Source organism: Temnothorax curvispinosus, unplaced genomic scaffold (assembly GCF_003070985.1).
Source record: "Temnothorax curvispinosus isolate PA1 unplaced genomic scaffold, ASM307098v1 QBEX01018224.1, whole genome shotgun sequence".
Taxonomy (NCBI): Eukaryota; Metazoa; Arthropoda; class Insecta; order Hymenoptera; family Formicidae; genus Temnothorax; species Temnothorax curvispinosus.
In genome coordinates this window covers 99,066-112,383 of record NW_020228004.1, presented here as the reverse complement: position 1 = coordinate 112,383, position 13,318 = coordinate 99,066, and the positions used below count along the sequence as shown (strand labels likewise).

At 41.5% G+C, this 13,318-nt stretch overlaps 2 protein-coding genes across 2 annotated transcripts in view; both read left to right on the top strand.

The window, feature by feature from the left end:
* The first annotated feature begins 350 nt into the window (after positions 1 to 350).
* LOC112468207 (A disintegrin and metalloproteinase with thrombospondin motifs 6-like) lies at positions 351 to 13,260 on the top strand. The gene is made up of 16 exons (XM_025037295.1): positions 351 to 435; positions 2,718 to 3,085; positions 3,340 to 3,636; positions 3,740 to 3,829; positions 4,041 to 4,165; positions 4,249 to 4,395; positions 4,981 to 5,139; positions 5,669 to 5,813; positions 6,424 to 6,516; positions 9,309 to 9,518; positions 9,841 to 9,955; positions 10,021 to 10,281; positions 10,974 to 11,094; positions 11,301 to 11,415; positions 11,863 to 12,113; positions 12,480 to 13,260. Exons 1-16 carry the CDS (start codon positions 351 to 353, stop codon positions 13,258 to 13,260), a joined length of 3,363 nt encoding a protein of 1,120 aa, XP_024893063.1.
* Positions 12,485 to 13,318, top strand: part of LOC112468204 (A disintegrin and metalloproteinase with thrombospondin motifs 7-like) — a 61,719-nt gene continuing 60,885 nt past the window's right edge. The window contains exon 1 of the mRNA XM_025037290.1: positions 12,485 to 12,808. The gene's annotated coding sequence lies outside the window, so the exon portion shown is untranslated. The remainder of the gene's footprint in view (positions 12,809 to 13,318) is intronic.

Sequence of the window (13,318 nt, the reverse complement as noted above, 5' to 3'; positions counted from 1 at the left end):
TCCTACTTCAAAGTCCTACTTCAAACTAAAACTAAAGCTAGAATTTCCAAATGGTGGTATTGACGTCATAACCCGTTGAGATATCGAGGAATTTTACAAGAAGAAGCGTAAATACGACAACATTCAGACTGCATAGAAAAATATACGAGAAAATAGATTGGTTTGACAAGCATACGTGGTCGTCGACCCTTTTGTTTCGAGATCGATATGTCGCTTCGCAGCGTGTGTGCATAACACGCCCTACGTCAAACAAGTTAGTCTCCTTAATTTTATCAACTGAATTGACATTCCCGATCCAATGTCTGTGTTAGAGCCTGATGCACGTCGCGATAGGATCGTATGATATTAAGATGAAACGCTTGTCGCATTATCCGTCTATTTGGTTATTCGTGCTCGTAACGCTTCATAGTCAGCATGCTTATACTGGTTATCAAGGTATACATATGTATTATACATACATTTTCTATATAATCTCGATCAATTTTTTCTGCACTTGTTAAATTATGATTATTTTTAATTTACAAAAATCTCGACTGAAATCAATTCAGCTTTGTCATTAATACTCAACATCAAAATTAAAGTGCCAGAGTTTAGTATCGAGATTTAAAAAAAAACGCTGCACTCAATTGCTTCGTTCAAATAAATTTTTATTCCTTTTTTCTCTTTTTCAAAACAGCAATATTTACATACGGGAATATCTACGTGGAAAGGAACTGTAGAAATAATTTATAGAGAAAAATATGTACATCTATCGAGATATGAATATCAAAAATGCGAAAAATATAAAACATGATATAACGCACACGAATATAACATAAACCATGAGGGACCTGTTTGTATAATGTTCTATAAGCTGAGAAATATATAGTTGGCAGTTTCCATAATTTCTTACGGGAAAAAAAATTTCCACGTCGATCCCTTTCGGAGCTTTTCCGCACCCTATCAGGCTGTCCTTATTCGAGAAAGTCATTGCCATCTATCAGAGCAGAGCTTTCCTCTTGTCGAGCACAGCGCGCACGCGAGAGCTATTTTTCGCGGTTTCGCGAGCAGCAGAGAGAAGAGTAGTAGTAGGTCGCGGTACGAGAAGATGACCCATTGTACATCACATCTCTATGCCACCCCCCCTCCTTGTCTGCATTGCAGTCGTAGCCGCGGATGCCGAAAACGAAAGCAAGCTTTCTTTTCGTTATACGAGCTCGATTTAAGAGGATCCTTCCAGTTGCCGTGGCATGATGACATGGCATCTTTTAACTTATCGCTCATTTCACTTGTCCAAGTAATAACGCTTCTCTCGCGGAATCTTGGAAAAATATTTGTAAAACGAGAGAAAATGTTAAAAAAAATATTTTTATCGTAAAATACAATATTAAATATTCTCGTAGCCTTAGAAATTTAAAAAAAATCTTCACTTTCAAACGCATTTTATCACAAATTAATTAAACAATTATTAATTAAATGTTCAATAGCCTGAAATGGGGCGAGTAATTTTTTTTTTAAGAGAAAATGCTGTGTGTGCGAGTGACATTTTTCTATGATATAGCACTGCCAAGCGGGAAAACTGCTGCGCTTATACCACGAAATGATGATCCATTGTACGTGCTTGCCGTGGCTTCATTCCTTTCTTTCTCCCTCTGCCTCTCTCTTTATCTTTCTCCCTCTATCTTTTCTGTCTCTTACCGTGTTCTCCCGTGGCGTACAATGACGAAATTGATACCTGATATCGAGAGACCTTACTTTCTGTAATATTTTCACCTACACGAGAAAGCTTCTTGTATTTTCGCAACAGAGCGATGTCCGGAAAGGCGGAAACGGAAATATTCCCTTGGTGAAAATATTCGCGTCTCTCAATAATATCGGCGTCCATTCGATTTCATTCGGTTTCTCCCGTGTCGGTTTCGCCCGTGTAACTTCATATGTAGATCGACCTTTTTTTTTGTAAAATTTTGTTCAAATTCGAAAAATAAAATCGATTCTTTGTGCTTTCGTCGCAATTTGCGAATTTAATTCACAGATCTATTAATGTAGATCTATCAGTCGCTACTATAGTGTTGATGCATTAACTGCAGCGCGTATAGGGAGGCTAAAATTTGAATAGATGTTCCGTGATGCAGCGACATTAATGCCATTATGCAATGTTGAAGGTTAAATAATGGGATGTGGTCAATGACGAGATATCATCGGTGACGTACATTCGAGCATACATAATTATGATTTAGAAAGGTTCCTCTGGTTTATTAAATTTCCACGCAAATTTCTCGTGGAAATGGAAATGTGTGTAACATCATAATAAACTAAAACGCATATAATGCATTGATGAGTGAAACGGACACTCGGAATTTCGAGCATAATATTCAAATAATGCATTGTTGCGATAAATTTGCCAATAACAGGTAGAGAGATATATTATATATGTGAAACTTAATAAAATTGTACTAAAAGCAAATATTAAATATTGTGGTAGCGGTGAAACAAACGTCGAGTTTACTTTTAATTAGTTTAACAATACTTATAAACAATAGTAATTATACATAAATTTATTATTGCATTCTAGTTTTTAGAATCGATTTACCATAAACAAAAATTTCAATTATTAATTATGATATTGCTAAAAATTTAATTCAAATTATACAATTATGTCTGTAATTACAAAAGTTGTGTATAAAAATATCAATATCGTCTATATTGAAAAAAAATTGCATTTCGATTTTTTTCTTAAGGCCGTTATACGCGCGCTGTTGATTTACCGGATGGACACGAAGTAGTAATACCGCGAAAGGTCAGATCAGACGGGAGTTTTATATCTCATCGAATACCTCATCACTTCGAGCGCTCCTTCGATCGAAATCGGACGACAGGCGACGATGCCGTTCACTATCGCCTGCGTATTGATCACGAGGAGCACCACGTCGAGCTCTATCCAAACCATCGACTCCTTGGACCAGGTGCAATAATCGAGAAACGTCGGGGATCGCAGGATTTTTTGAACAACATGCAATTGAAACGATTGCGAGACATGCAATGCCACTATCGAGCCCGTGTGCGCAACCAATCGGAAGACAGCGCTCTATCTACCTGTTACGGACTTGTTAGTTGAATGTTTGTTCATTCGATTGATCGCGTACAATTACTGTTACGTAATCGTGTACGCTGATTTAATTGGTTAAATTTGTTCCAGCATTTCTAGCATTACAACTTTTGGTATATTTAGAGATGCGGGATGAAAGTGATAAAATTTAAACAAAATTCGATAGAACTCGTTAGTTTCTTTCCGATCGAAGTACATCAATCGTAAATTTTAAGGACTCCGCAAATCCAAGATTTCATTATTTTAATCTTCAGGTTGGATACATTAAAACGAAGCACGCGTGGTACATGATCGAACCAGTTGCTGGACATGACTTTACCAAAGAAATGGAGCAACCGCATATCGTGTATAAAAGGAGTCCAGATGAGTATCAAACCGCTGCCGTGCGGGATCTCTGCAACGTCATCGGTGAAACGTCCAGGATCATTGCCAAGCGTGCTTTGAATCCGCAGAAGAGAGTGCCCGCAAGATCAATCGAGAGTAGGTCGTACACGCTAGAACTGCTGGTCGTGTTGGACAAGTCTCTATTGGACTATCACAGAGAGTTCGATGTCGAAAATTACATACTAACACTCTTCAATATGGCGAGTTAAAAGTCTCTCAAAATCTTTGCATATTTGCTTCTGAATTCTTCAGATATCCTCTCTTTCTCAGGCTGCCGGATTGTTTCACGACGTCAGTCTAGGTTTACATATGCAACTGACCATAGTGAGAATTATAAGATTAGAGGTGGAGGAAGATGAGGTAAAGTACGGGACAGAAACGTCTCTCAAAATAAAATGTTGTTATTTTATCGAAGGTACGCGATGGATCTCTTCCACTTCTGTATTAATATCATATCTCTTCTTTGCGAATGGAAAATATTCGGATTTATAATTTATAATTCAGACGATATCTTTTTTCAAGCGTTTTGAATTCGTGCCAACCTGATATTTTTTTTTCGAATACAATGCAGATGAATCTGTCGATAAATCGAGACGCGGATGCGACGCTAAGGCGCTTTCAAAAGTGGCAGTACACCATGAATCCCGGCGGTGATTCCCACCCAAATCACCACGATTGCGCGATTCTCATTAGCAAGTACGCGACGCAGGCAATTCTGTCGGAAATTCAATTTAATCCCGAGATTGCAGGTACTCGCCCTTTTGACGATAACTTATCAGATTAGATATCTGTGTCTCGACAAACCTCTGTGGCTTCACCGGTACATCCACGATTGCCGGTACGTGCGATCCTTTGAGAGGCGCAGCCATTGTGAGAGATGCTGGTTTGTCAACCGGTTATCATATAGCTCATCAGATAGGCCACACGTAAGCCCGTAATTAATTTTATCCCGCTCCGACCTAATTAGACGCGGGAAAAATTTCGTGTAATTACGCGCCGCAAAAATGGAATAAACGCAGGCTATATTCCAGGACATGTAGAACATCAATCTCATCAATCTTGTACCAAGTGATCGCGCCGAGCAACAAAATTAACTTCATAATATTAACGTAACACTCTGTATGCACGATATATTTCGCATACTCTTATTTCGGAGAGACTGGAGAAATATTTCTAGAACGAATATTTCTCTCATCCCGATAGCCGCTCCTCCACGGTTGCTCGCGCAAATCGACTGGGGCCCCTTCATGCCGCTGGCGGGGAAAAAAACCTCGAAATAAATTCCTAAAGACCGTTTCTTTGCCCGAGAGTGGAAATAATGGTATACCGTGGCGTCGTCGTAAATAAGTCACGGCCGAGAGCGTTTGTTTAATGTATGAAGCGGGCTCCTTGTTGTCGTGTACCCCGAGATACCTTTTAAGAGCGAGTCCGGCGGGCGACGCGACGCGCGCGCGTGCCCCAATAAATATTCCACTCCGAAAAGCCGATTTTCTTTTTCTCATTACGGCCAGCCTGGGTATGTCCCACGACGTGCAGCGGGAGAACGGCTGTCCCGGTATAGTTTATCACGGGAACGGATACGTGGTAACCACCGTTATGCACCCCGGCGACATGTACATCACGAAAAAATGGTCCGAGTGCTCCCGGCGCTACCTACGCTCGTACATCGAGTAAGCTTAATGCTTGTTGCTCTTTCGCTGGCGGCTTTATTAAAGTCTGCCGGCAACAAAGCTGCTTTCCTCATCTACTCCCGCGCGTTTTCTAGAAACGCGAAGAGATACAGGAGTGCCTGATCTACGGCCGTAAATTTCAAATTAAATTAAGAACCGCGCTTCCGGTCGTTGTCTCGTGGAGAACTCGACGGTGATCCGCGATATGAAACACTAAACGATCGCCATAGGTTACTGTTAATATTCAAATATATGTGCTTTGCTTTTCATATTTTATCAGCAAAATTTTTTTTAAAACATGTCAAAAATTCTGAGGAAGAATTAGAGCTGTATAAATTATACTAAAATTCCAAAATAAGACTGAAAAAAGAAAAGATAACCACACAAAAATTAATTTCTTAGAAATACTATATTGTTGGAGTAGATGAGTGATAGCTTGCTTTATATATTGCGATATATTGCAACATATAATGTGCAATATTTATTCGAATTTCAGAAATATGAAATATAGAATAGTCATTGATTTCAGACAAGGTCTCGGGTTCTGCTTAGAAGACGAGCCGCAAGATCATCATTTTCCAGCTGCGGAAATGCTGCCGGGCGTGATGTACAACGGTGACGATCAATGCCGTTTACGGTATCGACCAGATGCTCGACAATGTGACATGGGAATCGTAAGTTGGGCGTAGATCAGAGACGCGACATTGCGGCATAGTAGAAACGTCGCGGCGATCACTTTCTGCCGGTGAAAGTGTAAAGCGCAATCGGCCAGTTTGTTAACGCGATTCTGATAGCTCGTTAACACATCGGTAGCTTGCTCGAATCCACATCGCTCCGTAAACAGGCACCATCTGCCGTTCGCATCTACAAACCGTTGCCTTTGCGGCCTACCTTATCCGTTTAGGAAAATACGTTCTCCAGCCGTGCACGGCGTCAGATAAGAGGCCGGGGAAGTCGCGATATCGCGATCGGCATGCACTTAACTAAGTAAAACGAGGCTCCCGCAGGGATGACTGATCCTCATAGTCATTTAGGCTTGGCGAATCCAAGTTGAATGCACTACGGGCACTCGCATACAGCCATATAGACACATTTATGGGCGATAAACGTTTAAGGAAAAGTGGAAACGAGATGCGATTTAAAAATAATAAGAAGAATAAAAACAAGACTTATACATTTGTTTAATATAGATAAAGCAGAATAATGAAATCTAAAGAGCTCATTCTATATTCACATCTCTTAAGTTAAAAAAAAATAACGAGACGATTTTGCTCCCGTTTTCAGACCTGCGAGACCCTTAGATGTGCCATTCCGGGCAGAGGTTGCGTGACTGACAGGAAACCACCCGCGGAGGGTACCCCGTGTGGCGAAAAGAGAGTAAATTACCGCTTACGAATAAAGAGCGTAAAATAAGGCACGAAGGATGATCTAAGACCCGTAGATCACGAGAATTGTGATAGAACGATTTATAAAAGTAACGATTCTTTGATTTTGGGGCTATTTCTCATGACAGAAACTGTTTTGCAAAATTTTTTAACTTTCTTCTCTACTTAAATAATTCTTTAATTGAAGTGTCCATCAATTTAGTTTGCCCTACACTGTAATTTTAAATTTAAATAGTTTTTTCTCGAGCTTTGACAATTTTATAACAATTTTTAAAACAAGATCCTCAAGTTCAATTCTTCCTTCATTTCAAAGTTAATTAACATTTTATCGATCCATTAAGAATTTATAATAATTAATTATGCAAGTCTTGGTCGATACATTGTTCACCAAAATGTTCGTTCGTGATAATATAACTGATGAATAAGTATTCGCCTTCGAGAGAGCCTTAAAAGCGTAACAGAGCGCAGATTCGAAGAAAAATTACATATTGATCAATTAATCAAGGTCCTCGAAGACCTTTCACCGAGAAGCCATTATGTCGGAACAGCATAAGTATCTCATGAAAGAGATACGACGAGAGTATATAGCAGAAAGCTAAAAAAGCTATCTGGATCCGCCATCAACCGTGACGTGAGTCACGCGCCCTTTCAGAATTAAAACCAGTTTCAGACTTCAGTTGAGTTTCATTGGCCCTTAAGGCAACAAAGCACGGCATGGTTAAAGATTGCGGAGCAGGTATTCGCAGATGCATTCTTACAAAGTATGTCATGCTAACATTGCGCCTAGACACATTGTAAATTCTTTCATAATAATACGTTTGCGAGTTGTAAAAAAAAAAAAGCAATTTTTATATCGTTTCTTACTTTCTTCCGATTTAATAAGCGGAGCTTCTTAGCTTTTATATTTTATTTATATTAGCCTAGAAAGCTGATTATACTTTTAAAGTTAAAAGGTTATTTATCTGAAACTTAATAACAAGTTAAAAAACTTACAAAGCAGTTTACGGACAGTTAATACAAAATCCGTTTCGAGAATAAAAGAATTTATCTTGAATATATCCAAGAAGCTCGTAGAGTTCCAGAAAACGTAAAGGTCGGCTACAAATTTGCTGAACGAATTCGATATATAAAAGAAGTTATATACGGAGAATCAGGCAAACGTATATATATCCCGCATAAAAATTCACGTATCTTGTCAGATAAAACTTGTTTCAAGTCGAGTCACGGATATTTCGGAAATCGAAACGAGGCAAAAGTCGGCTGAAATGTTTTTTGCGGTCGGCCAAGCATGCGCGGCTACGTGATCGTTGCAAAAAGGGATTCGGTAAAACGTGATAGAATGTGGGCGCACGCGAGACCCGTAATGGCCGGGAGACGAGCGATGTCCAAATATCACACATCAGCGAAATATCAGATTTGGGTGACAATGTTAATAACTGGGCGTGCCGAAGCGCGTTGAAGCGCGTAGACGAGAGTCATTAGCGTTGGCTGACTACCGCTTCGGGGTGTCGGACATTACCGTTGAAGCTCGTGAATCTGGCCGGCGAGTAATCTCTAATTGCTCGAGCAAACTTGAACAAAGTCGATACTGGCGCGTGATAAACGGGCCGCGGCATCAGAAACAGACGATAACTCTTACTTTTAATTACAGATCTTATGAACGTGCGAAATGGATGAATGCACTTTGAAACGTGCACAAATATTTTTTCACAAAAATTGAAAATTTTATTGGATATCAGCTATAAATAGTAAAATATGTTTGAGAGATGTGAATAATACCAGTCGAAATCCATGTCTTTTTTAAAGCGCGTTATTCCAATCATGATCCATTCAGATATTTATAGGAAAGGAGAAACGCTTGATATTTCATTTAAATAACTCGACGTAAAAAGAAAAACAAATTCCCGAGCGATGAAATTTAGTGAGTAAAATTGGACGATGTGCGCAGGGGATTGCGAAGTTTAAAAAATTGGAAACAGAAACGATAACATCGACTACGAAAATAGATTGATCTGCCTACGTGCGTAAAAATTCAGTTTGTTTGTCATGTCACTTCACAACAGCCCGATGCAATCATCGGTGGAATGAAATAGACAAATAGATGCGCAATTGCAGTGAAACGGAGAGCAATTATCTCGTCGCTGGCCGAGGGCAGATCTGATGCGTTTGCGTGTTATCGCGGAATCGAGCGTATACTTTAATGCGGACGTTCTAAATGGAAACGCGAGATAGCTAAATTCAAGTAGCCGTTCCAGCAAAATGGTGAGATAGTCCCGAAAATTTTTATAAAATGACGAGCGAAATTGGAGGCATAAAGTGCCATATAAATGTCAGTATATTTCCTCGAATGAGAGATGCATCTACGGATTAATATATTATTTTTGCAACTATATGCAAAGTAGCACGTATCGTTATAAATAATTAATTTTTGAAATAGTTGCGCGATGACGAAGTGAAAGGCGGAAATATTATTCCACCTGGCAGACATTTAAGCGGCTTTAAGTACGCTTAAAACTGGTAGAAGTCATAAAGGGACTCGATAATTATTCCCGTCGTGGAATAGCATTAGCGATTCTAATGGAACAAGACGAAGGTCTCTCGAAGCGCAAGAATATCTTCTTGCAGGACATAATAAATTTCCACGTCGCGCTTCTAAAGGACGTAGTGCATCATTTAGCCTCGTTCATAATGCACCTCCCCGGGACATCCTCCGTGCCTTCTCTCGTTCCCCGTGACATAAGTCAGTCCAGGTGCCGCGACGTCGGAGTGTAACGAATGTTACAGTGGTGCTACCAAATGAAGTGCCTGATGGTGGGAGAACGACCTGGAATCACTAACGGCGGTTGGGGTGCCTGGTCGTCCTGGAGCAGGTGTTCGCGGACATGCGGCTCCGGCGTGGCGTACTCCGTGAGAAAATGCAACCGGCCGTCCCCGTCCAAAGGCGGCTCTTATTGCGTGGGTGACAGGAAGCGCCATAAAATCTGCGCCACGGACGTTAGTTTCGCGAGTGCTCGTAAACAGCTTTCCAGTAAGCGCAGCGCGAACTTACTTGAGTAAACATCCGATTTATGCGACAATCGCATTTTCTGCGAGATAGACATTGAAAACGCTTTTTTATATCGAGAATTTTACGCGACGCACGCGAAAGTGTACAACACTTTGAGCGTTAAATTAAAGAAATAAAATAACAAGGTTTATGATGTCAATAAAGTTCAGGTAAATGAAAATGAAAAGTCTTGAACGCGCTGTGTTGTTGTAAAAGCTGTTGCAGACGGAAAATTATCGTGCACGGTATTAATGCTCGAGTTCTTTACAGCCCTGTGAAATCGGCGCACCGTCGTTTCGTGACGTGCAGTGCGCCGAATTCAACGACTGGGTGTTTCCGGAAGACGGAAAGGTTCATCGTTGGACGGCGTATAATCTGCCCGAAGGTAATAAGCGATAAGCGATAAGCGATCTTCGGCCCCGCGTCGACTTCGTGACTTATCTTCCCTAGACTTGAAGGCGTCCGAAAACCCCTGCGCGCTTTACTGCATAAGCGAAACTAATCTGGTGACCTCGTTGAGACCGAAAGTGGTAGACGGTACCACGTGTTATAGAGGCATCCGAGACATTTGCGTCGGGGGTGTGTGCAGGGAGATACCTTGCGACCTAGATATGGAATCCGCCGCCGTCGAAGACGTCTGCGGTGTCTGTCGAGGCGACAGCACCTCGTGTACTTTGAAGCAAGGAACAGTGTCGATTATGGCCCAAGCCCGTAAGAAAAAACGTAGTATTGATATTATAATAAAAAAAATACATATAAATGCAAATATAAAGATTTTATTTTGCCTAGTTTTTCGAAAACATAATACACCATTCCACTTTTGCCAAGATTTCCAAAGTCGAAGGTCTTTGCCAAGCATTAAAGTGAATTTCTACATTATTAAAAATACTTCTACAATATTTAAAAAATGATGGCTGAATATTGTATTAGCGCCTTCAGACATTCAGTCTCTCTCTCTCTTTCTGTCAACCACTCCTTTGAATTCCTCATAATAATTTTCTTGGCGTTCTCGCTTACTTCTCCACGTCGAGCGAATTTCGCGACTTGACAAAAATGCCGATGAACTTCAATGTCGCTACAGCACGATGAATGGGAAGTGCGCGAACGAGAACTTCCGTGAATTAAAATTCCGCCAGAGCAGAAGTATAAGGCGCGCGTTCAGTCTTGCTCTTTAAGAGGAATCCCGAGCGCTACATTGAGAATATTTATGTGTGTATAAGTGTGTGTGTGTGTGTGTGTGTGTGTGTGTGAGAGAGAGAGAGAGAGAGAGAGAGAGAAACTTGTGACAGCCAAATAAATCCGCACTACGCAACACAACGCGATGCTGAAATTGAAATTTCGACGAATAATATCGCGCGTGGTAGCTTTTTGTAATAATCCTCCGCGCGAATTTTCGCGTTAAGGACTCAAGAAGATAACAGATGTGCCGGCCGGTGCCAGAAATATTCGCGTCGAGGAGGCAGAACCGACCAAATCCAGGATCGTGGTGCGCACCAGAAGTACGAAAACCGTGTTGATCGATGGGTAAAGTGAAATTTTCTCTTTCATTTCTGTAACGCACATGCACGTAATAATCTCGAGAAAACTGATCGAATGTTGCGAGTTAACGTCTCTAATTCGGTGCTCTTCTTCAACCTGCACTTCATCAATCTTGTCACGTTTATGACATATCACGCAAATAACGATACCAATCTTACTCCATAATTAACAACGCGGTGTGATTATTTCAGTAACCGTCTAGGAATGTTCAATGTGCCGGGTTCTAAGGCGTGGCTGGGAATGATAAGGCCGAGGCAGGAAGCTTTGAACATACCGGGACCCGTCACTGAGGACTTGATTATATTGGTAAACATAATGAACGCACTCCGCTAATTAGTCGCTACTCTCGGCAAATCGATAACGTATCTCAAACAAGGTGTTCGAACTTGGACATGTGCTATCGGCAAGAACGCGCAAGAAGAAACGTTTTTCAGAACATTTCGTGTTCAATTAAAATCGTAGTACTGCTATAATAATCAGTTGCTATAATCTTCAAAGGAAGCGGTTTCGAATCGAGTTCTTTTTTCAGATATAATTTCCAACTCCTGCCGACGCGACGCGAATAAAATTTGCAACGTTTTACGAAACGGCTAAAAATTAAATTTTTATTTCTGAAGACGTATCTTAAATACAGTGCACATTTTCCCGCTTTTATATCGGAGTAATTACCGTGTTATTTTAGAAACTGCATTAAAGAGAAATTTAATTTTATCCTATCGCAGTATTCTCTTTGACAGCTAATTAATCTGGCAGGTTCTAGCAAAGGAGAACGTCACATTGAAATACTCATTAGGATTGAAGCAGCGTACTCCCCGCAAACCTGAGTTCTCCTGGGACTTCATTGACTGGGAGAAATGCTCGGCAGGTTGCGGTCCGGGAGAACAGATATCGAAACCCCGTTGCATCGAGAAAATCGGTGGATTGGTGGACGATAAATTTTGCAGGAACATCAGTAAACCAGACGCAAAAGTCAGACCATGCAATCAAGCTCCCTGCATACCGCGGCAAGTTTACTGCTATATTTACAATTTTTCACACTTGAAATATTTTAAAGTTATCAGAACATATAAGAAAAAAATAATTATAATGATCTTTAACGAGGCTTGATATGGTGGATACGAAATCAATTACGTGTCAAAGGATTTACGCCGCCCTCATTATTTCCATAGGCAGTATAATAATAACGTTTGCACATATACATCGCTCTCATATCGTCATTGTATTGCGTCCATATCACGTCCACGCGTCGGACGGAATTGTCACTTTTATCTTGAGAAAACGAATGGACATGACACCGCGCGATAATCGCCGTCGCCCCACCGTCGCTGACTAATTAAAAGCCTCGCTCTTATCTTCGCGCGCGATTCCAGGTGGATCATTGGCGAATGGCAAGGCTGCACACCATGCACGCCAGGCTGCAAGCGAAGGCGCGCTGTCAAATGTGTACGACCCGTCGGCCGTGGCGAGCAGGATCTCGATGTGGTCGAGGACAGCTACTGCCAAGGACCGAAGCCAAGGGAGTCGGCGCCTTGCGAAGCCAGCCGGCGAAGACGAGAGGACAGAGGTGCCGCCGACGACAAACGCGAGATCTCCTCTGTTCGCTCGAGCGCGCTAACGCGACAAAACGACTTCATTAGAGCTGCTCGAGCGACCGTTAAGACGGCTTTAAGCGGCGCCGTCGCGGAGGACCGACATCCAGGTGATTTCTCTACACGAGCGTCCAATCGTTCTTGTTCGATCGGCACCGGGTACGTTAATGCGCTTCCAAGCGAGACAATGAGCTTAATTTCAGCGGACGCGATTCGAAATTCGACCAAGACTCGTCGAGATCGTTCTCAGATAGATAAAAAATCGAGAAATGCACCGAACGATACGGAAAAGATAAATGCGAATAAAATTAAGAAGGGCGAGATAGTGATCGATAAAGAGGACATTCAGAACCTAACGCTCACGATTATTCTGGAGCGCGATGAAAAGAACGTCGTAACGAATTTCCCAAAGGATTTCGAGCCGCGACCGTCGGAGAATAGCACGGAATTTACCTTGGTCGGTATGGATGCTCTCAGATACATACAGAGAATTCAGGAAGAAGCGCGCGCCTCTTCCGAGATCTCGATTTTTCGCGAACGACGTGCATGCAATACGCGATGAAATAGACCGATGGCGCAAATGATGGCGCGAGGAGAAATTCGAGCGCTCCTCGGCGCGG

Coding starts and splice junctions, on each gene's coding strand:
- LOC112468207 (XM_025037295.1), top strand. CDS start 351: ATGAAACGCTTGTCGCATTATCCGTCTATTTGGTTATTCGTGCTCGTA. Junction 5,140..5,668: donor TACCTACGCTCGTACATCGA/GTAAGCTTAATG, acceptor CATTGATTTCAG/ACAAGGTCTCGGGTTCTGCT. Junction 11,095..11,300: donor AAAACCGTGTTGATCGATGG/GTAAAGTGAAAT, acceptor TGATTATTTCAG/TAACCGTCTAGGAATGTTCA.